This window comes from Borostomias antarcticus, assembly GCF_949987555.1.
Source record: "Borostomias antarcticus genome assembly, chromosome: 15".
NCBI lineage: Eukaryota > Metazoa > Chordata > Actinopteri > Stomiiformes > Stomiidae > Borostomias > Borostomias antarcticus.
The window spans coordinates 19500475-19527510 of NC_140248.1; the positions used below are offsets into that span (position 1 = coordinate 19500475).

General features: G+C 46.0%; 1 protein-coding gene across 2 annotated transcripts; it reads left to right on the forward strand.

Moving 5' to 3' along the window:
* Positions 1-922: 922 nt before the first annotated feature.
* Positions 923-8915, forward strand: mrm1 (mitochondrial rRNA methyltransferase 1 homolog). Of its 2 annotated transcripts, XM_084450088.1 has the most exons (6): positions 923-1858; positions 2021-2114; positions 2257-2377; positions 2660-2779; positions 2925-2984; positions 8859-8915. In XM_084450088.1, the coding sequence occupies exons 1-5, from the start codon at positions 993-995 to the stop codon at positions 2972-2974; spliced, it is 1251 nt and encodes a 416-aa protein (XP_084306214.1). In that variant the 5' UTR covers positions 923-992; the 3' UTR covers positions 2975-2984; positions 8859-8915. The 2 variants fall into 2 exon arrangements, with proteins under 2 accessions (XP_084306214.1, XP_084306213.1); XM_084450087.1 differs by lacking the exon at positions 8859-8915 and having other exon boundaries at positions 2925-3568.
* The last annotated feature ends 18121 nt before the right edge of the window (positions 8916-27036 follow it).

The window sequence follows — 27036 nt, forward strand, 5'->3', positions numbered from 1 at the left end:
TACCAAGCCTTATAGGGGTATAATATTGTGTAGTAGGTGTGTCGTGTAGCATCTTGTAGTCTAGGTGTGATTTGTTTGTCCCGGACAAACAAACTGAACAAGGCCAGCTCTGTCGTCGGGTAACAACTGGACAGTCTGGAGGCTGTGGTGGACAGGAGGGTGAGGGACAAACGGAAGTCCATCCTGGACAACCCCTTGGACAACCCCAGTCTGAACGGTTCAGGAGCTCCTTTGTGCCAGCGGCCATCAGACTCTATAACAGTGCCTGAGTGCTCCTGAGTGTATGTATGTATGTATGTATGTATGTATGTATGTATGTATGTATGTATGTATGTATGTATGTATGTATGTATGTATGTACATATGTATGTACATATGTATGTACATATGTATGTATATATATGCCCATTCTATATTTTATGCATACTGTTATTCTTTGCTCTATATATTTATATATATATATTACTCTAATCTATGCCGCTGCTGAAACGCCCAAATCCCCCAAACCAAAACCCAGGGGATTTTATTTATTTATCTTAAACTGCAATACAGCCAACCGACGCTGGAGGGTGCTATTGAATCTTGGCAATGGAGGAGGATTGTTTACTTCCTGGAAGAGGCGACGACAACCAACCAACCACCACGAGTTTGATCCATGGAGGGTTTGATACCCATGCATGCAGTTACAGTAGCCTAGCTATATACTGATCTGTGTAGCTTTAGATATGGCAATCTTTTCTGTTCTTCTTGAGCACTGACACCGAGTAGCCTATCATACATGACGTGATGTCCTGTCGTCCAAAATAGGAGAGTTAGGTCAGCGTGCATAACGTTAGTTGTCAGACGCTTTTTGAAGGGCATTAACTGTTATAGCTAATGCGCATGGCTAGCTAACTAGCGTATACGAGGCACATTTCTAAGCAATAGCTATCAGTTAGCAATAATCCTTATGCCTATAATTGGGAATATAATTGGACATCGTAGTTACAAACATGGGGACATGGAATCTCACATTGAACTATTGCAGGCTCTTTGGTCATACTAGCGTAAGACCCCGGATGTCGGATATGAGAATACATTCTCAGTTTTCCTCCTATCATTGCTCCAGCCCTTTCTTGTGTCGGAAGGATAACGACGCTAAACCAGTAGAGAAGACGAGGCGCGGCGTCCTCACCAACCCTGGTCTCCAACACGGGCCCGCTGTGTCTGGAGGACGGCAGGAGCCCCAGACGGAACCAAAGACTCCAGCCTCCAACAAAGTATTGCGGAGAGAGGCCCCAGCTGTCCGGAGAGAGGCCCCAGCTGTCCGGAGAGAGGCCCCAGCTGTCCGGGAGTGGAGACCTAAGGTGGACAGCAGGGTGTCTTCAGAGCTCCAGAAACTCAGTGCGGAGGACTTCCCTAAAGAGCGTGAGAGGGTTATAAAGGACTATAGAATAAAGGACTCCAGAGAAGACGGAAACTATGAGACACTGTTTGGAGTGTCTCCCTGTCTCCTGGCTCTGACCCAGGGCCGGAGGAAGGCGTGGAGGCTGTTTGTGAAGGAAGGAGAGGCGTATCAGCGGCCCTCTGTCCGTCAGGTGTGTGAGGAGGCCCAAAAGCGGGGACTGCAGGTCCAACGGGTCAGTAAGAAGGAACTGGATAAGATGTGTTCTGGAAGGGTCCACCAGGGTCTGTGCCTACAGGCCAGCCCTCTTCGTTATCTCTCAGAGGAGAGGTCCTCAAAGCCCCCCGTGGACAACAGTAACACCCCCCTCTGGCTGGTTCTGGATGGAGTGCAGGACCCAATGAATCTTGGTGCCATCCTGCGCTCTGCCTACTTCCTTGGAGTGGACAGAATTGCCAGCAGTCTTTACAACAGGTACCCTTCATACACAAATCCTCTGCATTGATCTGTTGGGACAAATGTGTTTCTTCCTGTCTATCATACTGTGATTATGATGATGATGATGATGATTATTATTATTATTATTGTGATGCATTTTTTTTGTTTACAATGTGTTGTATCTGACCATCCATCCAGCTGTCCACTGACGCCAGTTGTTAGTAAAGCCAGCTCAGGTGTGATGGAGATCATGGGAGTTTATGGCTATGAAAGTCTTGCAGATATGCTGAAGGTACCCTAACTGTCTTCTTCACATTCACAGTTGCGTTCAGTGAATTAACATCCTAATTGTAATTGCATGACTTATAAAACATTTTGTAGATGGGTTTTTGGATTAGCCTCACCAGCTAATGACCAGGGTCTCTACTTTCTAGGTAAAGGTGTCCCAGGGTTGGCAGGTTGTTGGCACAGTTGGTGCTGAAGCTGTGAACTCCCACGCTGCTGTCAGGCCTTGTTCTTCATTCCAAGTGACCAAACCTACACTGCTGCTGATGGGTAAATAGTACAATGTGTGTGTGTGTGTGTGTGTGTGTGTGTGTGTGTGTGTGTGTGTGTGTGTGTGTGTGTGTATGTGTGTGTGCGCGTACATGCATGTTTGTGTTGCGCTGCTGCACAACCCCATCCATCCATCCATCCATCCATCTATCCATCTATCCATCTATCCATCTATCTATCTATCTATCTATCTATCTATCTATCTATCTATCTATCTATCTATCTATCTATCTATCTACATGTCTACATCTATCTATCCTGTCTTATCTGCTGTCTCCGTAGGTGGTGAGGGTGAAGGCCTGTCCCCAGAGCTGCGCCTGTGCTGTGACACCTTCCTGACTATCCCACCACGCAGAGACCTGCACCCTGGTGTCCAGTCCCTCAACGTCTCCGTGGCTACAGGTACCCTCCACATCCCTCACGTACCGAGGACCTTTCATCTCACACCAGTGAGACCTGGAGCCGTCCCTGGCCTAACAATCGCTTATCTCCTCCTATTCCTTCTGAACCCCCCCCCCTCTGCCCCCCCTCTCTGCCCCCCCTCCAGGCATCCTTCTGCACTCTCTTCTGTCATCCCGAAGAGGTGGTCATCAATGACCCACACAAGGTGATCACTCTGGACACCCTGCTCTCAGCCGCCTGCCATGACCCTAATGACTGGACTTACTGCATCAATCGGTCATTATCTCCAATGCACTGTCTGGTCGATCATGCCAGGGCTGGATTTTCCTTGCTTAGGAAACATTGGTCTGGTCTTGGACTTTGTTGTAACTAGATGAATGTGGAAAAAAGTTTGTTTATTCTGGCCTATTCAAATGGACTTTGTAGTTTTGTCATTTTTTCAGTATTACAGTTATTTTGATAGCTCGTTTAATAGCAGTGTCTGTCGACCCTGTGTAGCTACAGTATATACAGTATAAGTATTTGTGCCTTCAAGTTGTGTGGTGACACCTGAAGAGAACTTTGCGGTGGGCGTTTTGTTCATACCGGTCCGGGATTTAGGATCAGCTGCATTGATTGCCAATGCTGGTTGAACTTGCAGGGGAGGGTGTGGATGAGCCGATGGCATCTATGATCACTGTTTAGAATTGCTCATGGGAACAGGCAGATGCCTTTCATTGACAGGGCAACATTTTGTCTTTTGATGACTTACTCTGCAGTCTAAACCTGGGGGCTCATAAATGATTGTGAAATGCAGTGTCTCTACCCATGCCCTGTGTAGGTAGACCTTTCCCCAAACATTTTTCTATTCATTAAACTTTCTATTATGTTTTCATTACCTCGAGGGTATTTTAAATGCGGTGGGCCATTTTGTATCATTGCATACAATCTTTCATGCAGTTAAGGGATTGGATTTCTTTTTTACAACCTCTGTTTTGTGGGAATGGAATAACAAGGTAACAATGTCTCTGGTTCAGACCAGTAGAAGTTGACAGGTCGTTGCTCTGTTCATGAATGGTGACTTCACTATTTGTTTCTCTGTTCTGTTGCTGTATTTGATGTAAAGTTACATCCTGGATGGATGGGCTTCTATTTGGCCTGAAGTATTTGTTTATCTAATTATGGAAAACTGAGGAGATTGTCTCTCTTAGCCCTACAGTTCTGATAAGCTCTGCACACCCATCAACATGCACACAGTTAATTGGGGCTGATTGCGTTTGGCATGTTCAATAGTTATCGATCGCCTGCAAGAGGAGTCCTTTAGCTGACTGCTGGCCTGGAGCTCACTACTCAGGGTAAGTCAAACATCTGGCTTGATATCGCAAATCTCACAAGGTTAGACTTGGTGAAGGAGTCTTCTGGGCTCAGTTTTATGAAATGACAAATTAAATAAGGCATTTCAATTACTTTAGCACTTGCTTGAGTCTGCCTGGAGTGTCAGGTCGGTGGGGTTTGCATTTTTGGGATCATCCCATTGGTTCCATTGTGCCAGACGAGAACAATCAAGCACAAATAAATAATTGAAATGGATAAAAAAAAAAAAAGTAAACCGGTTTTATTTTGAGTTAATTGACAACATGAATAGGCACTCCCCTGGGATTATGTATTGGCAAAAAGTATAAAGCAAAGACGCCAGTCCGTAATGCCATGTCCTACTGTATTTACTCACCTATTTAATAAACAATGGCACTAGTGTGGAGCTCTAGCGTCGTGCTAAGCGGTGGGTCCAGTGCTGATGGGAGAGGTGCTTTGTCTCAGGGAGAGCCTTGTAAACCCTCTTGCAAGCGATCACCTGCTGCTTTTCGGCTGAGCTTGCACTCTGATGCAGAGGCACCAAGCAGCTCGAGCCATTAAAATGTAAATTCCCTGTGCAACTCAGTGGTCCCAGACTGAGGAGGAGAGAGAGGGGGGCGGGGGGGTGGGGGTCTGCTCATGGGGTGCAGAGATGTATCCGCTACTCCCCTTACTTCACATGTTAATCATATTAGAGAGACAGGCTCATATGTCTGCTCCTGCCCTGCTACACCTGAACGCCTGCTCCTGCCCTAGCCCTGAACATGAACCTGAACCTCTGATGTTGGTGAATTCTCCGTTCTGCTGATACTAGAGCTTTCGATACGGTAGATCACTGCATCCTGATAGAATGGCTCAGGCAGTGTGCAGGTATCTCTGGCAGCGCCCTGGACTGGCTCTCCTATCTCTCTCGATAGGAGTTTCTCTGTGTCAGTTGGTCCCTATATGTCTGAAACTACTGCCCTGTTCTGTGGTGTGCCCCAGGGTGCTGTTTTGGGTCTTGTTTGCTTTATATATGCTTCCCTTAGGACTGATTATTAGCAAATTTAATGATGTCTCTTATCACTGCTACACTGATGATATTCAGCTGTCCATGTCTTTTAAGCCAGATAAGACTGACAAGATATCTGTTTTACATGACTGTTTGACTGCTGATAAGGATTGGATGGCCAACAGTTTCCTTCAGCTCAATGGTGACAGACTGAGGTTATTATTATTGGTTCAGATAATGTCACCTCTACTGTAAAGTTGCTCAATGTATGGAGCCCCTCTCAATAACTGTACAGTCTAAGCTCAGAAATCTTGGTGATATTTCTGATCAGGCAATGTACTGATCATCACATTAAGTCACTGACCCGAAATTGTTTTTTCCAACTCCGGAAATTATTATCATCAAATGCATCATCTTGTTTGGACTACTGTAATTCCCTTTTCACCTGCCTCAGCAAGGCATCCCTGGACCATCTACAAACGGTCCGAAACACTGCTGCAAGGCTGCTGACCAGGTCCAGAAACACCCGTCACATTACTCCCACCCTAGCCTCCTTACACTGGCTCCCTAGCAATTTTAGGATTCAGTTTAAGGTACGTGTCATCACTTTTAGAGCTCTGCATGGTCAGGCACCTGCATACATCTGTGACCTGCTCCATCCCTACATCACTAGGTCTCTCAGGTCACCTGACCAGGGCCCGTTGGTTGTCCCCCGCTCAAGGCTAAAGACTAAAGGTGACTGAGCCTTCGAAGTTGTGGCTCCTAAGATGTGGCTCCTAAGCTTCCATTGGACCTACGATCTGGGGCCACTGTTGAGTCTTTTAAAACACGGCTTAAGACACATTTTTCAGACTGGCCTTTGTCTAGCCTCCTGTGTAATTTCATGGCTTTATGTCTTTATGGCCTTGTTTTTTATGTTATTGCTTTTTTTAATCATTGTTTTAAATTATTTGAGGATTTGTGAAGCACTTTGTGATCTCTGTTCTGTGAAAGGTGCTATAGAAATAAATGTTTACTGACTCCAGCCTGCACCTGAACGATGTCGGGTGGTGTAAATAGCACTTAGAAAGAAATATAGCTACTGTACATTGTAGCATCCAGTTACCTTTGCTTCTATCTTTTTGTTTTTCACTTATAACGGCTTGGCTCAAGATGGAGTTTGAATGTGCGCGCGATTTAGAGCTTTTGATGATACGTTCTCAAGCTGCAGTTTAGCTTGGTGCTGCTGATAGCTCTCCCCCTACTCCTACTCACAGCACTGATTCCTAGTCGATGGGCTTCGTAGGGGGGCTGCCCTACGCGACCCCGGCAGCCGCCCCTAACAGCCCTGCCTCAGGCAGTCAGAGACAAGCCCTCATATGTCCTTTTCTTCTCCGTCTGATCTTTCCGGATCATGTTCTCCCTGGACGCTGAGCCTACAATGATATCTAGTGTAAGTGTGGTCCTCACAAGATGCTGTAGGAACTTAAGCTGTCTCCCTGGATACCATCAGCAGCTAATCCTGCACCGTTGTCAGGACCCCTGCTTTTGGTACTATAGCACCTTGTCTTTGGCTGCTTTCCAATCGAGACTCTGCCTTCTGCATTTCCCTGTCATTTTCTCAAAGTAACATTGTAGGAACATGACAGAAACACATCATCAGCTGCTAATTATCTGCATGCTGTTTAAATGTTTTTGGTCCCTTTAACAACAGAACACCAATTTCAAATTATTTTGCATCATATTAATACTACCCATGTCTATGCCTACACACTCCACTCTTTCCTCGCCTCAATTCATCCTTTTCATCTCTATATAGTATATTCACTCATTTATTCATTCTTTACTGCTCCATATCTGAAGTATTATTTATTTTTCTGGCAATTTAGTTCCATTAAAAATAAATATTTTGTATGTCTGCTTTCGGCACCCATTTTCTTCATAAAACCTTTTTGTAGTTCAAACTAGTTCTCGGCCCTTGTCAATAAATACTGTTATTATTTCTGATTGCAAATACCACAAGGACACTTGTAAAGCACTGAAGGATTCTGAACTGCAATTGTGCAAAACAACATTTTGACAAGAGTGACAAAGGAGTATATGTTGCTATTTTTCCCCCCTCCAAAAGCTTAGCATACAATTATGTTCCTGTCAATAGCATGGACCTCTGAGCCACAGCAATTTGAGGTGGAATGAAATGGCGAACAGGTCACGGGATTAGGTTGTTCTCTAAGACCTGCATTTGTTTTCGCCACACTCTGAAATGAGTCCCTAAGAGGATCTGCACTGGCTCATCAGGGGCCCTTTAGGGGCCAGCGTTTATACCGTTTGACTCTTCCATCTGTCGCTCCTGCAGAGTTGGTGACTTTTAAACATTGATGAGAATAGAACACAATAACCAACGTGTGAGTCTCCTCTCAGAGTAGGGCCGACCCTGCATACAGAGTGAGCTCTGCCAGCCGCCATTACAGAGCCTACAGCTCAGTCAACCCGGGGTTGCTTGATAGTAAATAGTTGGGAGGCGTTGTAGTGTACACACAGCAACACGCACAGGTTTCTATGCTGCTTCATTTCACAGCAATGCTGAAACTGTGCACTCTCACTATGGATCTCTCCATTGTATTTTTCCTAATTGATTTTGAGAAGAAGATAATTTGCTTTTGATATAATTATGTTGATATTTTAGCCAGTTGTCAGAGTGATGTTAGATATAGACTAGATATGGTGCTCAGAGAGCACAGGCCTCCGCCCCTGAATGCATTTCGTGGCTCTGTGCACGCCCGAATTGAATGGGGTCTAAATTGGCCCATGCTAAACTCCACCGAGTTTCATGAAAAGCAGTCTGGTAGTTTTTGATGTGAATGGCTAGTGGCCGTGTTTGGGAGGCTCACGGACCCGCCCCGTGATTGGCTGGGGCAGAGGTTAAAATGACTGGAAGTGAATGGGTGGCTGTATTTGGCCAGCTCAGTGGTGCGCCCCTCAGGTCACAGGCGGTGGGGGGCAATGCGTTCATTCTCCCCCCGCACACCCCAGTCCAACCCCCCGTGTCTCTAGCGCCCCCACACAGGTGGCTGGCTTTGTTCTAAGTTTTGTTTTAATTTGTGGATGTGGCCCGTGATTCTGATCTGCTGCACAATGTAATGGGTTCTAAAGTGGCCCATGCTACACCCCTCCACTGAGTTTCGTGAAAATTGTTCCAGTAAATAAGCCAGCATAATCCTGTTAACACACGCACAAACAAACGCACGCCACTGAAAACATTACCTCTCGGCCTGCGCTGTCGCTGGGGTGGAGGTTATAAGAATGTAACAGAAATCCTCTGGAGGGTTAAACACTATAAGGATAACAACAATGAAACTAATACAAAAATGCAAATGCTAATTCATCATTTAGCATTATTCTCTCATTACTTCAAAATAAATTGAGGCTTCATTGAGTCTTTCATTTTGTAGTTTTTCAGATGATTCAGTGTCATTACTTGTGTCTCTTCAAAGCACATTCTAGCCCTAGTGTTCATGTGAGTTCAACACCAGGGGCCATGCTGTGTTTTGGTAGATTTTCTCAGAACGTAGTTTCTTCCCACCAGGTTCGCCGTAACAGATGGAGACAGGCTCTGTATTTTTTATTTTTTTTAGCTCAGCCACATCGTTCTCAGATAAGGGCGTCACTTCTATCTAGGCTGATTGCCACTTTCCCTCAGCGTCAAAGTGGGGGAGTTCAATGTGCGACGGGAAAGGTCATAAGCCGCTTTTCGCTCCCTCTTCTCTCTCCCCCTAGAAAAGACCTGTCCACCTTGGAGGAGAATGAGAAGGGACAGTGCTGGACTGACCGAGGGTGGAGGTGGATGGTGGTGGTGGTGGTGGTGGGGGTTCAGGCCCGGACAGTGGAGAGGAACGCCAAAGTGGGGGTGACAGCGGCGTGGAGGTAGGTGAGTGTCTTGAGTGTAAGAACAGATGAGACTTGAACAGTGGTAATGAATGGCTGGTAGCAGGGAAGAGGGGATTTGAGTGGAGGAGAGGAACTGTATGAGGCTGCTGATCGCCTGGTCAGAGAGGGGGATGGCGGGGGATCTCTCAGCAGCCGAAAGACAGCGTCAAGAGTCTTGTTGAAATTGGTGTCTGTGTCCAAGTCTCCTGGTGCAAAGGGAGTGCAGATATAGGGGACAGGAGGACGTCCTAGTAGCAAGTTGGAAATGACAGGGTTCAACACTGATCACATTTGTTATGATGGGGAATTGGTTGAACTAGTGCAAAGTGCCCATCGTGTGACCAAATGCCCATCGTGTGACCAAAGTGCCCATCGTGTGACCAAAGTGGCCATCTTAGTTCTGTGCATTGTCGGGGCCCGTGGACGTTATGCATGTGCCTGTTCCAGTAGGACTCATTACAAACTCCTTCTAAAGGCTTCTGCTATGCATTATTACATTTTTATTAAATGCACTAAATAAAATGAATTTACTCATACAATAGGTTACAGGAAACATCTCTCATTCCTTAATGGTCTACACTAATAAGCTAACCCGTTACAATGGGGTGAGATGCAAGTATAAAAAAATAATTCTGAGGCGCAAGTGGAATAGAGTACCTGAAAATGCTTTTTTGAGGGCCCTTTAAGAGACTTGAGGCAGACATACTGTATTGTTCAACACAGTAGCCTACAATAGCCAGGCATTGTTGTACTTTTTTCCTATGCAGCTTCCCATACATAAAAATGCTTTAAGAGACTTACGACAGACCGACATGAGAACTCTTCTAATTGCTAGTGCTACAATGTATTATAGCCTATAGTCAACTAAACCAAACTGTAAATGGTTAATTCACGGATGCCCCTGCCATTGTAGACAGTTCTATGATGGTGGTATACTGCTTTGTCTCTCTGTAGCATTTCTAACAGTGGAGTGTAGCCCTATCTTCAATCTGGAAGACATGCACCTCACAGACTCGCGCTTGTGTAGTAAAATTAGTCTCTGTCTCTAACATTAGTAAGCTAGCTAGCTAGCGAGCTACTATTGTGTTCGGATCATTTGAAAAAGACATTTGAAAAGTCACATACATGACTATGAGAGATATAATTCCCTTTGGTCAAGACATCGTTTCTTTCAGACCACATACTGAAACGCGTGACAAAAGCACAGTTTGTATCAACTTTATACAGGGTTCTATTCGGAGCAGTATTTTTTATTGGCTGGCTTGACTTGCGCGCAGTAGATTTGTAGCCTACGCCGGAGCGGCACATTGTGAAAGAACAGGCGTAACTCCGAAGCAGTAATATGAAGTACACTTTTTGCAGATTCACGTGACACATGCACACCCTTGGGTCCTGAGCAATACACCTGCCGCATATCAACTTCATACAGTGGGTGCTTGTGGGGATATTCGGGTTACAGCTGTACAGACAGCTGTACAGACACACACACACATCTCTAATTATAGTAAAATCTCTAACTAGTCATGGTGAAGATGACAATCCCCTTCCTTGAGCGTCTCTGTGCCGATGATGAGAGCAGGCATGTCAGGAGCCAGTAGATGGCGTTCTAAGTCAGTTCTCCAGGGGTGGCTGTCTCTCTCCGTGCTTCAGGAGGGGCACCCCTGGCTCCTAATCCTGCCTCCATGCCTCAGTGGCTGGCTCCTGAGCGGGGGTTACGGAACGGGACGGCTCACAATTAAACTAAACAGGGCCCCGCGCTCGCAATCCAACGGAGACCGCGACAGGGCAATTAACCCGCTAATACAGTAGACCATTAGACCTCCCTCTTCGCGCCAGAGCCCGAGGGCACCGGGCCTAGCATGGGGCTCTGGGATATTAGAGGAGATGGTTTAATGTAATGACCCATTCTATGATTTTTTTTTTTATGTGAGAGGAATGATTTGTAGTGCGTTTTGAGTTTCTGCAGAGCCTGTAACTTTCATTTTTGTTCTCGTCAGTTTCCTTACAACACAATTCTGCAACATAGGCCTTATAGGTAGGAATCTACTAACAGCAGCATGTCAAATCATATTAATGTGATGAAATACTTTTTATTTTTGTTTTTATTATCTATTTATGTATTTTTTATTTTTTTATTTTTTTAGTTGAATCAATTGCAGAATACATCACTGAGCCACAGCTTGAGTGCCAGTCTGGGTGCAGGAGTTAGTAGCTCTGTTAGAAACCTTTCTCTGATTAATTTTGCACAGCCATTCCCCTCCATTGCTGTCAGCCTCAGCATATGGCAGCTACGCGTCCTCCCTTCCTCACTCAACTGGTGGAGAGAGTGAATATTTACTATCTGTCTGTTTCCCCCCCTTGCATGTGAGATTTAACTCTGTTTTATCAGCTCTGACGGTTCAGCCAGGGGCTTCTTTCATTTTCTGCTTTTGTGTTTTTAGCCAGAGATTGACAGGCCGCTCTCCTTCCCCGGAGCGCTGTTCTATTAATCTGTTTAATATGCCAGGGAAACAGTGGAGCAGGAGAACTGGCAGCTCGCTAATGGAATCTGGGTAATGCGGCCCTGCGTATCAGACAGCGGCACAAGGTGGAGGCCAAATTATTGTCTGCCTTGTGCAGCGGTGTCGCTGTTCCCCAGGCCTGGGGGGGGGGAGGGAGGCGGGGGGGGGTCAGGTCCCCTGTTCAAGGTCCCCTGTCTGCACGGTGAACCTCACACTGACCCTTACCCTCAGAGCCCCCCCACCCTCCCCCACACAGAGATTCTGCAGACTGAAGCATATCCCACCTGTCCTACAGCTGGGTTGTCTGTCCGCCTGTCTTTGCACTGCAGCTAGTTTCTCTGAAAACTAGCGTGTAAATAAATACGTTTCGTAGATCATCCTAGCATTCCTACGCTTGGAAATTATAATCAATATTGTGGAGTAGCCTGATGCGAGCACTATATTCTTTCTCATTGCCATATGCTTGTAAATAGGTCTGATGTAATGATGGTGTCATGATGATGGCTTTAGAAGAAGCTCAGAGACATGATGATCCTATGTATGTGATTGTCTCCATCCCCACATTGCTTGTACACTGGGAAGCATCTTCACCGTCTGGACTTGTAATCCATTTAGGAACATGGGTCTTTTACAGTGACTGCTTGAATGATGCAATACATGTCTCCCAGCGTCCAAAATAGGACAGTACTGCACATCTGTTACCAGAGCAGGGCCTGATACAGCACTTCTTGAGGTGTGATTTACTATTTTCATCAGTGATTTTTCATTATAGGTGTGAGTTGTTGCCACCAAGACATTGTTATTCAATATTTAGTCTTTAATATCAGGAACCCCCACCCCCCAGAGTGCCCCCCAACAACTCTGCTTGAGGCTTGAGGAATGACCTCCTTAACAAGTGCTAAAGTATACATGACTCTGGGTGGAAGTCTTTGTGCTCTTCCCTGGCCATAAGAAGCGAAAGAGGTTCATTATTTGTCACGACTTCAGTTTCGTCACTTCATTTTCACACCTTTGTGTCAGCTGGGATCCTGGAGCGCCCACCCACACACACACACCTTGCGCTCCTTTGCTCACTGTCCCAGGCCAGGGACGCCCGTCCTCCGACCTCCCTAGGCACGGCCATACCACAGAGAGAGGCGCCGCTGGGAACTGCAGCCTCAGGAATCCATTTGGCACAAAACAAAGAGAACCCCACCCCCCCACCCCTCCTCTGGCACGGGCCGGCCCGGCCTGGCTAGACGCCGGCTCTCGCAGCTGGCTGTCTGTGTGGGGTGGGGGCGGAGTAGGGGGCTTCCCTAATGCCCCAAATTGCTGAGGCACATGTAAACAGATGCCCTCCTGAATTACAGTAGCTGCCGTCCACGAATACTGGCCCGCCACGGGCACCGCTTAGCTGGCGCGGGAGAGGGGAGATGCTCCATCGCCCGCCATCGCCTGCGCGGACCGTGGAAGCAGCGGCGCGGAGAGGACATACCTCATATCTTTTTATCACCTTACTCATGGAGCCGCTTTAGATTCTAAATCATGTCGGTCCGAAAGGGGGGAGTGTGCTATTAGAGGAGCCGCTCTCTAGATCCCCCCACCTTCATTACAGTAGGATCTCTGAAAGAGTATCACGCTGTTTACCTGCTTTATCAGGTGTCCTTTTAACTATCTTTCAATGCAAGAGTAGAGTTTGTGGAAACGCAATGGGGAGTCAGGCTTTTCATCAGATATGTCCAGTGTTCATTATACAGTAACAGGTAGGTAATACATGACAGGATATGAAGTTTGAAGTGTGTATGCGTGAGTGTGTGTGTGTGTGAGAGAGAGAGAGAGAGAGAGAGAGAGAGAGACAGAGAGAGACAGATAGAACGAGTGAGATGGAGGGAGACGGTCCTCACACAACGTCGGTGTGGAGCGTGAGGGGCTGGAGGGGTGGTGATGGAGAGGGTGGGAGGGAGGTGTGGTCGGGGTTGGATGAGTCGGTGAGATGATAATGCAGCATGACACCTCTGAAATGAGACCCTGGTTGCCATGGCAAGGAGGCAGGAGGGGACACTCTCTCAAGAGGCTCAAATAAAACAAGCTGTAAACGATGTTTAATTAGTAGTAAGATCATGTACCTGCTCAGGACAGAGCTTTTGTCACTCTTGGTCAGCACTAGCTTATTTTTAACCAAGTTTTCACAGTTTACTGTTTTAAAACGGTCGGCCTCAGTGTTGTTACTTTTCACTCTGTGGAAGATCAGTCTTTCTACACACGAATGAATATCAAAGCTAAATTTACTCACAAAAAACACATTTAGCTGGCTGCACAAAAATATGATTTGATGAATTGATGACAATAGCCCTATAACCCAACCCTCGGGTCATGGCGCATACAGGGGTCACCAGGGCATAGGGGTCCCATCATGCATCCTGCCTAATCCATTCTATATGCACATGGCTGTTGTGAGCTGTCCTGTTTGCTCAGAGCTTAGAGGAAGGGGAGGATCGGTGTGCCAGATTGTAAATACAAGGGAAAAGCCTGATCCCCCTGCCACCGTCCTATTTGCCCATGCACCCAGGCATGTTAAGTAGGCTTTATTCCAGCTATTTGTAAAGCAACATGAAGCACCACCTCAGTACAAACATAAGGAGCCCTTTGAGTTGTCGACCCTCAGAAACAGCGATTGTCTTTGAACGCCATTTTTTGCACCTGGTTATCCTGATGCAAAAAATGATAAGGTATTGGATAAGGTGCTCAGTTATGTTCAGGTCAGTGTCAAGCAGTCCCAAACCCATACATTTAGCTTATTCGTTTGTCGGATATTATTAAGAAAAATGAATTGAAACTGAAGTATCTTCAAGGATAATGGAGATCCTACTGTACTAACGGAATTGTCAGTAATACAGGTGAGAGCAGCATGCTGGATGTGTTATTGTGTTTCATTGTGTTGATATCGAGTTGAGAAATACATTCAAGACACATTTTTTTCTCTGGACCCAATAGCTCTCCTGGTTTCTCTCTGCTTCTGTCAGCTCTGCCATTGATGGACTGCTTACCAAGCCAGAACTAATCACGTCTGACTGCTATCTGTCTCTGTCAATTACACAGTAGCTGCCTCATGCCCTCGTGCCACCTCAAACACCAACCACAAACACCTCGGAAATATAGAAAGGTAAAACATTTTTACCGCACCTCTGTGGGTGAACTGATTAGATTGCCATTATACACACTGAAGAAGATCTTTGCCCGAAACATGTGTGGAAAATAAAGCATATTAACAAATTTGGAGTGCTGCTTATTTCCTTTCTATCGTCTACACTTATGAGGATTGAGCCCCCAGCCGTAAAGAATGTAAATACTGAGTTGAGCATGCATCGGCTTACTTTTCAAAAACATTCACAATTTGAATAATGAATACCAGTATATGCATGCATCTCTCTTTTTCACGTTTAAAAATAAATAAATAATTAATTCAACCTAATATTGGCATACCATTCATAATTGTATAAAACATGAAATACCAGTATGTGCTGTGCTGCATGCATGTATTTCATGTTCATATCTTTTCTCTTATTGGAGGTATTAGTTAATTGTTGAAGCGTATGTGAAGCTAAAGGAAGCTGCCGTTATCTGGAATCCATCTCTCTCCAACACTAATGGTGCTCTACGTTAAATCAAAACCCATCATGCCCTGTTCATAGTGGAATCATCTTTTAATTGGCAGTTACATTCTGGTTAATAGTATAATGATTGGAAAGCTCTTATCTAATAGATGTACAGTACCATTGGGGGGCTGGTCTCTCTGTGGTCCGACAGCTAAACACGTTTTGTGTCCCTAGCTTTTCAAAATGAAATGGCTGCAACATTGTTGTTGAGGCTGTACTGTATAGAGGCTTTACCAGATAAAATGTAAACGCTTTCTCCTCAATGCTTCATTTTTATCTCCATCTGGTATATGTGATCTCCTTCTTTCTCCTATCTCATCCATTCCTCTCCCTCATCCTCCACCCCCCCCCCTCCTCTCTCCTCTCTCTCCTCTCTCTCTCTCTCTCTCTCTCTCCTCTCTCTCTCTCTCTCTCTCTCCTCTCTCTCTCTCCCTCTCTCTCTGTCTGTTGTTCACTGTCTGCCCTGTGTTGGCTGGACGGCCGTGGCTGGCAGAGACAGATTACTGAGCCCCAGCTTAAAGGTGACTGCCTCGTTCCTTCTGCCCCACAGCCCCGGATCATGGGAATCCATCATGGGCACCATGCTCCGCTCAGACAGATCACATGGGAGGGCGGACAACAGACGGGGGGGGGATGGCGACAGAGACGGGATGATGGCGTGAAAAAAGAAGAGAGACAGGGACGGAGGGACGAGACGAGAAAGGAGAAAGAGAACACTTTGGGGCTTGGATGGGCTAGGGGGTGGCGCGGATACACCGGGCTTGTGGTGTGGAGCAGGGAACCCGAGAGGGGTGTTGAGGGGCTGGTTTCTCCGGGGTAGGGGGGCGGGGGGTAGGGGGGGAGGGCATCCATCATTATTGGCGCACACCTCCATCCCCTGCTCACCCTGATGTCCCCTCTACTGCTGACATAAATCATGATTTCCTCATAATAGATCCCCTCGCTGCCATGCAGGGGAAGAGTGTGCCGCTCATATCGATCTTGCCCTCTCCCCCATCCACCCACCCAACCCCCCTCTCCCCCCCCCCCGGCCTGCCCGCGCTCCGACGCAAAATCATTACGAAACATCGCTGATCTGAAATTCATGGGATACTAAATAAAGTTTATTTTTCACCAGCTAAATTTTGATGCATGACACGCAAAGGGAGAATAAATGAGAAGGAACGATATTGAGATTACAGAGCGTGTAGGATGCCATTATCCTCCTATTGATTCAGGTTTGAAGCACATGTAATGAGAGCCAGCGGAGGGAATCATAAACAGTGGTGGACAAAGGTAGTGGGTGGGTGGGTGTGTGTGGTGGTGCTGGGGGGTTTACTGGTGGGACACCAATAGAGAAGCTGCTCTGGGCTACAGCCTGGCCCTGTAGGCTGGTGTTGGGTCAGGCTGGACTGGAGGTGGGAAGATTAGCCCTCCATCAGCATGACTGGGCTGACCCCCTGCTGGACACTGATGACTCCTCTATTCCACCACTAGTATGAAAATGTATAATTTTTCCAAGTACAAATAAACAGATTGTGAGAGAAAATGTGGCGGTAACTTCATGTCCTAGTATCTGCAAAATCAACACACCCATTGTACCTTCTGCTTCTTCTAAAAAAGGTGTTTCCCAAATTAAATGATCAAGATTATAGTGCTTGCGCAGCAGAACTGTCCTTGAAATGTTTTCCTCTGTTTTCCTGTTTATATTTCTTCGCCTAGCCTTCCAAACTGTACTAGCTACTGTATGTGGCTTATTTCCCTCAAACACAGACTAAAACCCAGCAATATTCCATGGATCTCTGTGTAAAGAAAGGAGTAGTCTGACGGGGCCACTGGATACATGACCAGGCCAGGGGCCTGTGGCCGTAGCCTTAGCAGGCCTGGAGAGAGGGAGGAGACGAGATGTTGATGTAGAGATGGAGGGGGGATGAGGGCGCTCAGCCCCAATTACCATGCACCCTGCCGTCTCCGTGCAGCGACACTCTGCTGAGGGGGGCGGGATTAATGGCCTTGGACACCGGCCGCGCCACTGGCACAATTATAGAGGCATATTGGCTCCTGGCTTGTCCACAGCAGCCTCTGCTGGGCTGGACCACAGTGTGAAAACTGTAATGGGGTCAGAATAGAGAGGGGGGGGGGGGTTACTTGACTGTTAAAAAAGAATAGCCATATTGGCCATATTTACCAAATTTAGTACATTCATACACCTTTTTATACTTGTGCTTTAGTAGTCTACTAAAGCTAAACATGGGTTATTTAACAGTAAACTTCTGCGTGGGGGAAAAAAACAAAATATGTGAGCTTCTTACATGGAAATTTCTGAAGAGGTAATCAGATGTGACCTTTGTTATTAAAAGCCACCTGTGGAAACAACATTAGCACTACAAATGAGTATCCAAATTAGTACCTGAATGATTAAAAGTGGTAAATATTTAATTTCACACCTTGTTATAATTAGATATTAAATTTTAATGTGTTCACCAGAAGGCAATAGTTGGCTATGTTTTACTAATGTCTTGATTAATTACTTACCAGCAAATGCATATATTTTCAATTTGCATTATAATTTCTCTTCTCGTGTTGGTGTTATGGCTGAAGACACCTTTCTGACAGGGGAGGAAGTTTCTTTGGAAGATCATTCACATTCTGTTTCCTTTCCCTTCCACAGAGCAAACTGGCATGTTCAGGGAGCTAGCTTTGATTTAGCTGACCAGCTCTGCTGTTAAATTAAATATTTAGTATGAACTGGCCATTGAATGAACTGTAAATCTCGTGCTTTGATCATAGACATGGACTGAGTGTGAGTAAAACACGTATATTCTTTCATGGTTTTTAAATGAAGAACAGTAGTAGTGATACTGTACCTAGTAATACCTTTGGTTCTGCTACTGCTCAGGTCCACGGTACTCCGGGTCACATCAGAGAGCAGCAGAGCAGACTAGAGCTCATGCAGTGAGCCTTGCATGTTGTCCCCCCCCCCCCCCCCCCCACACACACACCCTCGCCTCTCCCCACCTCTCGTGTGGCAGCCATATTGGTCTAATGTGAGTGATGTCTCCCTGCAAAGTCCCCGGTAATAAATGGAGTGTCATTTAGCGCTGTGGCAAAGCCAGGCCTCTGTATTGATTAACTCTCATCATTGACTCTCTCCCTCCTCCCTGATTTATGAGCGTGTGTTATTTTTACATTAGCCATCAAATCCATCTACTGGTCCAGGCCGGCCAGCATATGAGGCTAATTCTCCCGGTTTGCTGCAGTCCCCATACAGGTCCACCTTCACCTTTAGTATGTCATGAACGGACTGGGTCATGTACAGTGTACAGTATGTACAGTACTGCACAAACACAATATGTCGGTACCTCACTGTAGTGTAGCCCTTTTCAGTCCTGTTGTCGCATGCTCGCTCATGCCAGACAACAGTCCTTTGCCGCTCAAAGAGACCGCCACCACCACAGAAGAAGACTACCTCGGAAAAATAAATTCACTCAGACAGAACGCGTCTAAATAAGTTATTTAATGGTAGCGCCGAGGCTTCAAAACCCAGCATTTGTTTAAATAGACCCTTTTGCTTAGGTAAGTGAAGTTTCATGTTTATCCGACACTTGTAAATATGAGCGCCTCTCCTAAATAGGCCGACACCGATTTATTTTGACGGTGAAGTGAATGGACCAGCAAAGGACTGTTGTCTGGCATTAGCGAGCGGAATCCGACAACAGGACTGAGAAGGGCTAACTGTAGTGCAGATGTAGGCCGACACTACATTTTTGGACAGGTTATACAAGCTACTGTGAAGAGTTGTTTAGACACAGAATATCTACATGTAATCCTTAATGCCTCTGAGGATCTCCGTTGTCTCCTGTTGGGATGAGCAGGTCCTACTGGACAGATATAGGGCCTACTGGACATCCACTCTCCAGGCTTTTTAGAGTGCTTCAGTACTCAGACGCCCTCCGTACGGCAAGAACCTCTGGGAACAAGCTATGATATTCATTGACACTAATGAGAATCCGGTCGGGTTTTCAACCAGAAATTTTGCAGAGATGAGGCTGATTTGGCCTCTGATTGGTCACTGACCGCAGATTTCCAGTTTTCAAGTATTGCTAACGAGTCCTGCACTCTAGCGAACTGTCTGGCACACAAGGTGCTATTTACTCAGACTTTTCTCCACATTAACTCTCACTTCACGGAGCTTTACACACTGCAAAGTGTATTACCTAAATTCGTTTTTTCATTTAGTCCTGACTTAACGCTCCGGATGAAATAATACTCAAATGCAGCTGGATTTGAGAGGTAGGCTAATGTGCTGGCTCCGCCCCCCTGCCGATGTTTTGTGGCACTTGATTAGCTTGTGACTAGTACACCTATGGTCCTTCATCCACACCCAGACCCACATCCACACCCAGGTCCTTCATCCACACCCAGGTCCTTCATCCACACCCAGACCCACATCCACACCCAGGTCCTTCATCCACACCCAGGTCCTTCATCCACACCCAGGTCCTTCATCCACACCCAGGTCCTTCATCCACACCCAGGTCCTTCATCCACACCCAGGTCCTTCATCCACACCCAGGTCCTTCATCCACACCCAGGTCCTTCATCCACACCCAGACCCACATCCACACCCAGGTCCTTCATCCACACCCAGACCCACATCCACACCCAGGTCATTCATCCACACCCAGGTCCTTCATCCACACCCAGACCCACATCCACACCCAGGTCCTTCATCCACACCCAGACCCACATCCACACCCAGGTCCTTCATCCACACCCAGACCCACATCCACACCCAGACCCACATCCACACCCAGGTCCTTCATCCACACCCAGACCCACATCCACACCCAGGTCCTTCATCCACACCCAGGTCCTTCATCCACACCCAGGTCCTTCATCCACACCCAGGTCCTTCATCCACACCCAGACCCACATCCACACCCAGGTCCTTCATCCACACCCAGACCCACATCCACACCCAGGTCCTTCATCCACACCCAGACCCACATCCAGACCCACATCCACATCCAGACCAACATCCACACCCAGACCCACATCCACACCCAGGTCCTTCTTCCACCAGAAGGGTGGTGCTCCCCACTGACTGAGCTAGTTAATGACACCAAGGCTGAACTGTACAGTATGCAGGCGTTAACAGATGAAGCCCACACCGATAAGCAGGGACTAAATAAATGATTTGGGCAGGGGGTTTGGGGGAAGGGGGTGGGGGGTAATTGCTCTGTGCCAGGCTTTGTTAATGGAGACCACTATACAAATGACAGAGGCTGAGCATTCTCCCTCTGAAGCATCTTCACTCTCTCCAACTGCTTCATCGGTCTCTCATTTTACAGCGTTCTTCACACTCCCTTGGTTATCTCCACTCTCTCCACAATAACCTAATTAGACCAAAAAGGCCCTTTCTCCCTCACCAATTAGCTCTTTAGCACAATTAGAAGATCTCACACTATTTTCCCATCCTGGGAAAAGAAGACGGTCCATCGGGAAACCAAAGCCTCTCCTTTGGAACCGTCGCCGTATCAAGGATACTGTGGCTTTTAGTCTTCCGTATTATATTGAGGAGATTTGAGGAAGAAATCAAGGACTTATACAGCACTGTGGAGTTCTTTTCTTAGGTCGGACATCTTTGCCAAATTTTTTCTGGCCTCACGCTGCCTACTGGTCCCTCCACCTCAGACAGGAATCAAACAGGCTGACATTTACATCCCAGCAGGGCAGCTCTAGAGGGGAACAAGGTTGGGGCATTTCCCAGCCAAACCTTCGTGTTGGCCACGATGTAATTGATAATTAGTAATAATTGGTAATTTGGTAGTATGTTCCCTTCAAGCCCCAAAATTGCTGTTGGCCCACCCAAAAATATCATACATTTCAACCATGTACAGGACCAGAAAATGGCCTCTTTGCCAAGGGGAACAGTTGGGATGGCGTGATGATATAACAGAGGATAACAAAAAGACAATGTCTGTTTCTCCATCCATGTCATCCTATCATTTAATGGCCAGGGCCTGGGAGACTTCAAGAGGTACCTCACTGCTTAGCCTGCTATGAGAGCGCCAGAGCACTTCAAACTGTGTTTACTTTCATTTTTATATAAAATAAATTGGTCTGACACAATAGAAACGCTCTCCCCAGACCTACTCCTTCTCTAGTCCATCTCTTTTCTGTTTTCCCTTTCATTCTAGCCTTGTAAACTGGACAGGTCGCTCTCGATTTCTTTAACATCACTGATATCTCTCCTCAGCGCGTCAAACTGCTTGAGTCGAGGGGTGTTCTCAATAGACGTGATGAAAATAGAAACAATTAAATCACAGATGTTCTATCGACCAAAATATCAAAAATGCAGACTCAAACCCGTGTGCAGTCTACATTGGTCTGTGGAGTGAAACAGAATGTGGGCTTGCAAGAACAGAATCGTTTACAACATCGACTGAAGGTATTGTTGAAACATTTGAAGATATGAGCTGATGAACATTGAAATTGTAGTACACTCTACAAAATTATTTGTCAATAATTATGAAGGTTAAATCACTTCTATCTAGCGAGAATCAAAGCTAGAGAAAATGAATGTTTTGGATTAATGTGTACAGTACAGTATATTAACCATGCACTTTATGGTTCACTTGATTCTTGTTCACCTACAGTACCTCACTACCCAGGGGCACTTGCTACAGTATTTGGGTTGTAAATTGTGTTTTTTGACATTTGTGTCACATTTAAATGCTACTAGTACAGAATGTATATCACTGAAGAGTGCCACTGGCTGGAGAGAAAATAAAACCAGCTTACTCATTGCTTTTGTGTCCAGGCCAGAACTGTGCTATTTTGACAGGGATAATATGTAATGAGGCGGTCTATTGATTAAAGAAAACTCTGGGTACCCAGGCCAGCATGCCTCAGTCACCAATTAGAGAAATCAATATAGTGTGGAATGTGTAAAGGAATTAGTATTGTGTTTATATCAAATGTGTATATCACCATGTCTGATTAGCACAGTAGCCCCATTGACAAACACAAAACTAACTTTTTTAATTTTATTTTTATGTTCCCTCAACATTTATGGTGTGGGGATTCATTGGCATTTATGCATGTTGAGGATTAGGAATATCATGCATGATATAGAGAGGGGAAGTTGTGTCTTCATATCGGCACTACCCGAGGCTTAATAGTTTTCCGGTTTGTTACTGGAAATTATTTTCCCATTAGGGATTTGAAAAGTCACCAAAATAGGCTTAGCACTGCTTAAAGTTTTGTATTATGAGTTCATCTCTTTGAGTTGGGCGCATCACCATCCATTTTGGAACCATAATTTACTCCCATGAACAGTCCTGTAGGCTGCTCGCTGTACTCTCCCAACCCAAGTCTTAAATGTTGGTCATAGTTTGTTCATAATTTAAAAGTGTGAAATAAACTTACTAACAGCGAGTCTAGAAGCCTCGTCAGAAATAACGCCTGCATGTCCTTCATACAAAGCCAAGAAGATGGCCGTCCCCTACATAGCCACCCTGCCAGGTGGCGCTTCTGTGTGAATCCACCAGGAAATATGGCTGCCGTCTCTAGCCACAGAGGAGACGGCAGAATTATGAGCCCTTTCATATGACAGGCCACTTGCGGGGGGTGGGGGGGTGGGGGAGCTGGAGTATTGACACTGCTGTGCATGCTGTGTCCCTCTCGCCACTGCACTGGAGAGTGAAGAATACAAGAGGCCTCTGTCTAACTATTTGTCACGCGTCTAATATATTAATTAGCCAGTAAACACGCCCCAGGGACGGCTAGAGACTGACAGCCCCTGAATAGAGATCCCCTGCTGGCCCATCAAAGAGCAATGTATTTCGTGGGTAAAGTCGGCCCGGGGTTAATTTAACTCTTTAAACACACATTTCTCACCGGGTGCAGGGCAGGGAAAGCATACGGCTTGTGTGGAAACAAGGGGGGCTCCAAAGAGGGAAGCTTTTTCTTTGTTTGCTCCTGGTTCACTTGGTTCTTGTCCTGTTAGTAAAAGTAAGGAAATGAGGTCTATCCAAACATAATTCTAATTTTACCTATATGATGATAAAAAGGAAGGGTCCAGCACACTGTTCTTGCTGGCAAAAAACACAACTTTATTGGCTCAAATAGGCAAAAAAACGTCTCAAGTTTCGGTCCGAAAGACCGAAAGACGTTTCGGTCAAAGACGTTTCGGTCCTCAAGACATTCTTCAAGTATGATGATGACTTTGGCTATGCTATGTAACAGTGTGGCTTATACTTAATAATATTAATAGATAGGTTTTATATAGCGCTTTTTTAAGTATTCAAAGACGCTACCAGGCTAGCCTGCTACCAGGCCGTAGCGTTGGTTTAATTCCCGCCACCACCCCTGGGCGGACCAACTACCTCCAGTCCAGGGACCCGAGCAGTGTGCATGACCCTGCCCCCGCTCGCTGAAACCTTGAACCGTCTCAGATTAAAAGTTGAAAAGGACTTTGAAGAGAGAGTTCAGGGCGGTGTGCTGCGACCGGCTCCGGGTCAGCTAGGAAGGGCTTAGGGTGAAGGTGGTCCGTCCAGGGGCTCAGGTCTCCGGGCTGGCTTTACAGCGCCCCGTCGCACCGCGGTCCGCCGGAGCACGCTGTCATCAGTGCGCCCTGAACGCGCGGCGCCGCCAGGGCGGCCCCAAAAAAGAATCGTGGCCGCCAGGGGTCAGCGGCGATGTCGGTGACCCACCCGACCCGTCTTGAAACACAGACCAAGGATTCTAACAGCAAGTCAGAGGAACCCCGCGGCGCAGTGATAAAAAAATATTTTTTATTAAGACGATTTACCAGGCTGTACCGTTGGTGTAATTCCCACCACCACCCCTGGGTGGACCAACTACCTCCAGTCCAGGGACATTACCCTGCCCCTGCTCGCTGAAACCTGAACCGTCTCAGATTGAGCCTTTTCTGTAGACTCAGTGGAACTGGAGGGACAGAATCCACATAGCCTCTCGGGCTTTGGTAATAGTTCACTCTTAGACTGGAAGGGCATGGTACATGTGTTCTGTCTTATGAGTGTCTCACATTGTCTGGTTTTTAATTCCCTTTGATCATAGAAAAATCTAAATTATGGAATTGGTTAAAGACATGGACCTGTGCCGAGTCACATACAAAATATTGTTTATTAAGACGATTTACACGTGGGTTTCAAGTGTGTATTGACACAGTCACAAAGCCATGATAAAATAAACCCACCCATGATCTATTGTGTTGTGTGGAGGCTGTACAAGCCTGCTACCAGGCTAGACTGCTAGCTAGCCTTTGGTACCAAACAGAATTGACTCATTTTTTCCCAGATGCAGCTAGAGTTTGTTGTCTATGAGCCTCTCCCTTACATTTTCAAGCTCTCTACTAAGAGTAACTTCGATTTGGTGGACATCTTTGATGGACCATCACCCCCTCCCCCAATTCTATTGTGTCTCACCCCCTCCCCCCATTCTACCCATGGTGTATTGTGTTATGTGGAGGCTGTACTTTGATTCATTTAATTAAGGACTAGACTCAAGTGCAACTCCGGTCATGCTCATACTATAACTGTATTACTCCCAAAGCCTTATTGTTCTTAGACAGTTTTCCGCATATAGACTAATATTAAATGATCTTTGTTGGGACTAGCAGCCAATGATTTACTGAGGTGGGAGTGTCGGTCATGGCCTGCACTACCCAAAACCATCGCTTTGTGTCTGGTCCCACCTTGTGTGTGTGTGTGTGTGTGTGTGTGTGTGTGTGTGTGTGTGTGTGTGTGTGTGTGTGTGCGTGTGTAAGGACCATTATGGGATGCCTCTCTACAGTGAAGCTGCTGTTAGAGAAAGTACTTGACTTTTTAATATATTCAGCAGGTCCACACGTTCAGGGCGCTTCACTTGGCTCCCACTGTAGCAGTAGTAGTAGTAGATAGAATTATTTTAGCGAATATAAGGAATAGTCTACAGTAAGAATCACATGTGCCCGGTAGAATACAGTATGGTGTATATATATATACAGTACAACACTCTCTCAGGAGTCTGTCACAAACAGCATCACTCCCAGTTGCCACACCGGCTTGCTGTGCCGTGGTGTATTTAGTGAAGGATGTCAGTGAGACAGTGTGGAGTTGAAGTAGATCAACAGGGCTATCTGCATTGATTGAGTACCTAACGCCAGTGTGCCAGTTGTCCTGTTCCAGCTCCCGAGCTGAGGGACTGCTCCACTCCAGGCTTATTATGGCCATGGCGTAAAGTAGGGGCAGTAATCAGCTGGAGAGCAACCATTAGAGGAACTTCTCACTCGGCAGTGCTACTGCCCCTGTGTAATTGTTTTAATTGTGGTAACTTTGAGAGGTGTCAAAATGTCAATGAGACTTTAAAGAAGGGTTCTCGTGGTTAATTGGGCTCAATATTGATCTCAATAGCCACTACACGTGTCCCATTGATACTGTATGTATGCACTATACAGTATGTGTGGCCATTAAGTACAGGCCAGAGTTTGTCGAAAATCTTAGCAAATTGAACAGTGGCTGAAAATAAACGGTTAATGTTAACAGATGGCCTGTCCCCATAGTAAAAGTTTAAAAATGGACCAATACATAATAGAACTTGCTACATCCACATCTGCACAAAAAAACATTTAACCATACCATGATAGGCAGCTCGAACAAAAACACACCTATGTACTATTATCTCGATACAGACAAGTAGGACAGCAAACTGCTTGAAATAGCTGAGTACTCCAAATGTGGGGTTGAATGGGAGCTGTTTGGTGTTAGTAAATAGATAGGTGATTATGGGAGATTGCCCTGCTCTCTCTATGCTACAGTATGTCACAGTGGAAGAGCACAGAAAGCCTCCTCTCATTTAATGACAGTTTACACACCAATGTGGCACCACAAACATATCATAATTTGCTCTAACAACCACAATTATGCCTCTTATCGATTCAGCCTCATATTAAATGGGAGTAGCGACATCTCTTGTATTGTGAGTTGTTAAAGTTGTTGAACAGAGGAAATTATTGAATTGTGCCCCTTCATTGGCACTGGTCGTGTCCCTTAGAGCGTAATGTGTCCCCAATTTAGGGGACGTTTTGAGAGAGGTTTTGAAAAGTGCCATTTTGCCCGCAACAAAAGCTACCCAGACAGGTGGACAAAGGCGAACAACACAAAAGAGAAGGAAGTGTTTTTTTTGTCAACAAATTTAAATGGGTCGATTTGTTCTGTTTTCATGTGTGCAGCCCTGGCTGGCTTGGACTGAAATAGCACAACCTGCCACCCTTTCCCCTGCCTCAGACACAGAGACGCTCTGCTGTCTTGCCTGGATTTCAGCATCTATGAAGAGAAGCTTTTTGTTCCAATTTATACAGAAGCATTCTTCTCATCACTGCTCTGGGAACCTCCTATCAATGATGAAAGAATAATTGACATTCAGTTCTTCCATGTTTGTGCTTCCTAGCAGCCTGGCCTTTGTTAATAGCTCATGCGATCAGCTGATCGATTGATCAGGGATAGGCTGTATACATTACTGCTGCTCTCCTAAAAAAAAAAAAAAAGATGTCAGAGCTGTAAATATGTATTTTATTATTTTGAATCCCAGCTGTAGTGAAGGGGTTAAACAGCCTGGTCTGTCTCTTTGTGCTCCGGTGTGTGTGCTGGCAGCGGGGGCTGGTGGCAGTGGAGCAGCAGAGTCCTGGGGTGCTGTAGCCGGCTGGAGTCACTGGAGGCAGACCTGTTTCTCATTCTCAGCATGGATCCGCTCTCTCTCTAATAATGGATAAACAAACAAGCGTGATGAGTCTGATGTGTATCGGTTCATAATTTAATTACATTTTGATAGCGAGCACTGTGGGTATATGACTATCCAAGGGGGGTAGGCCTCTGTAGATGTCATTTTTAGCGCTCCACAGAATAA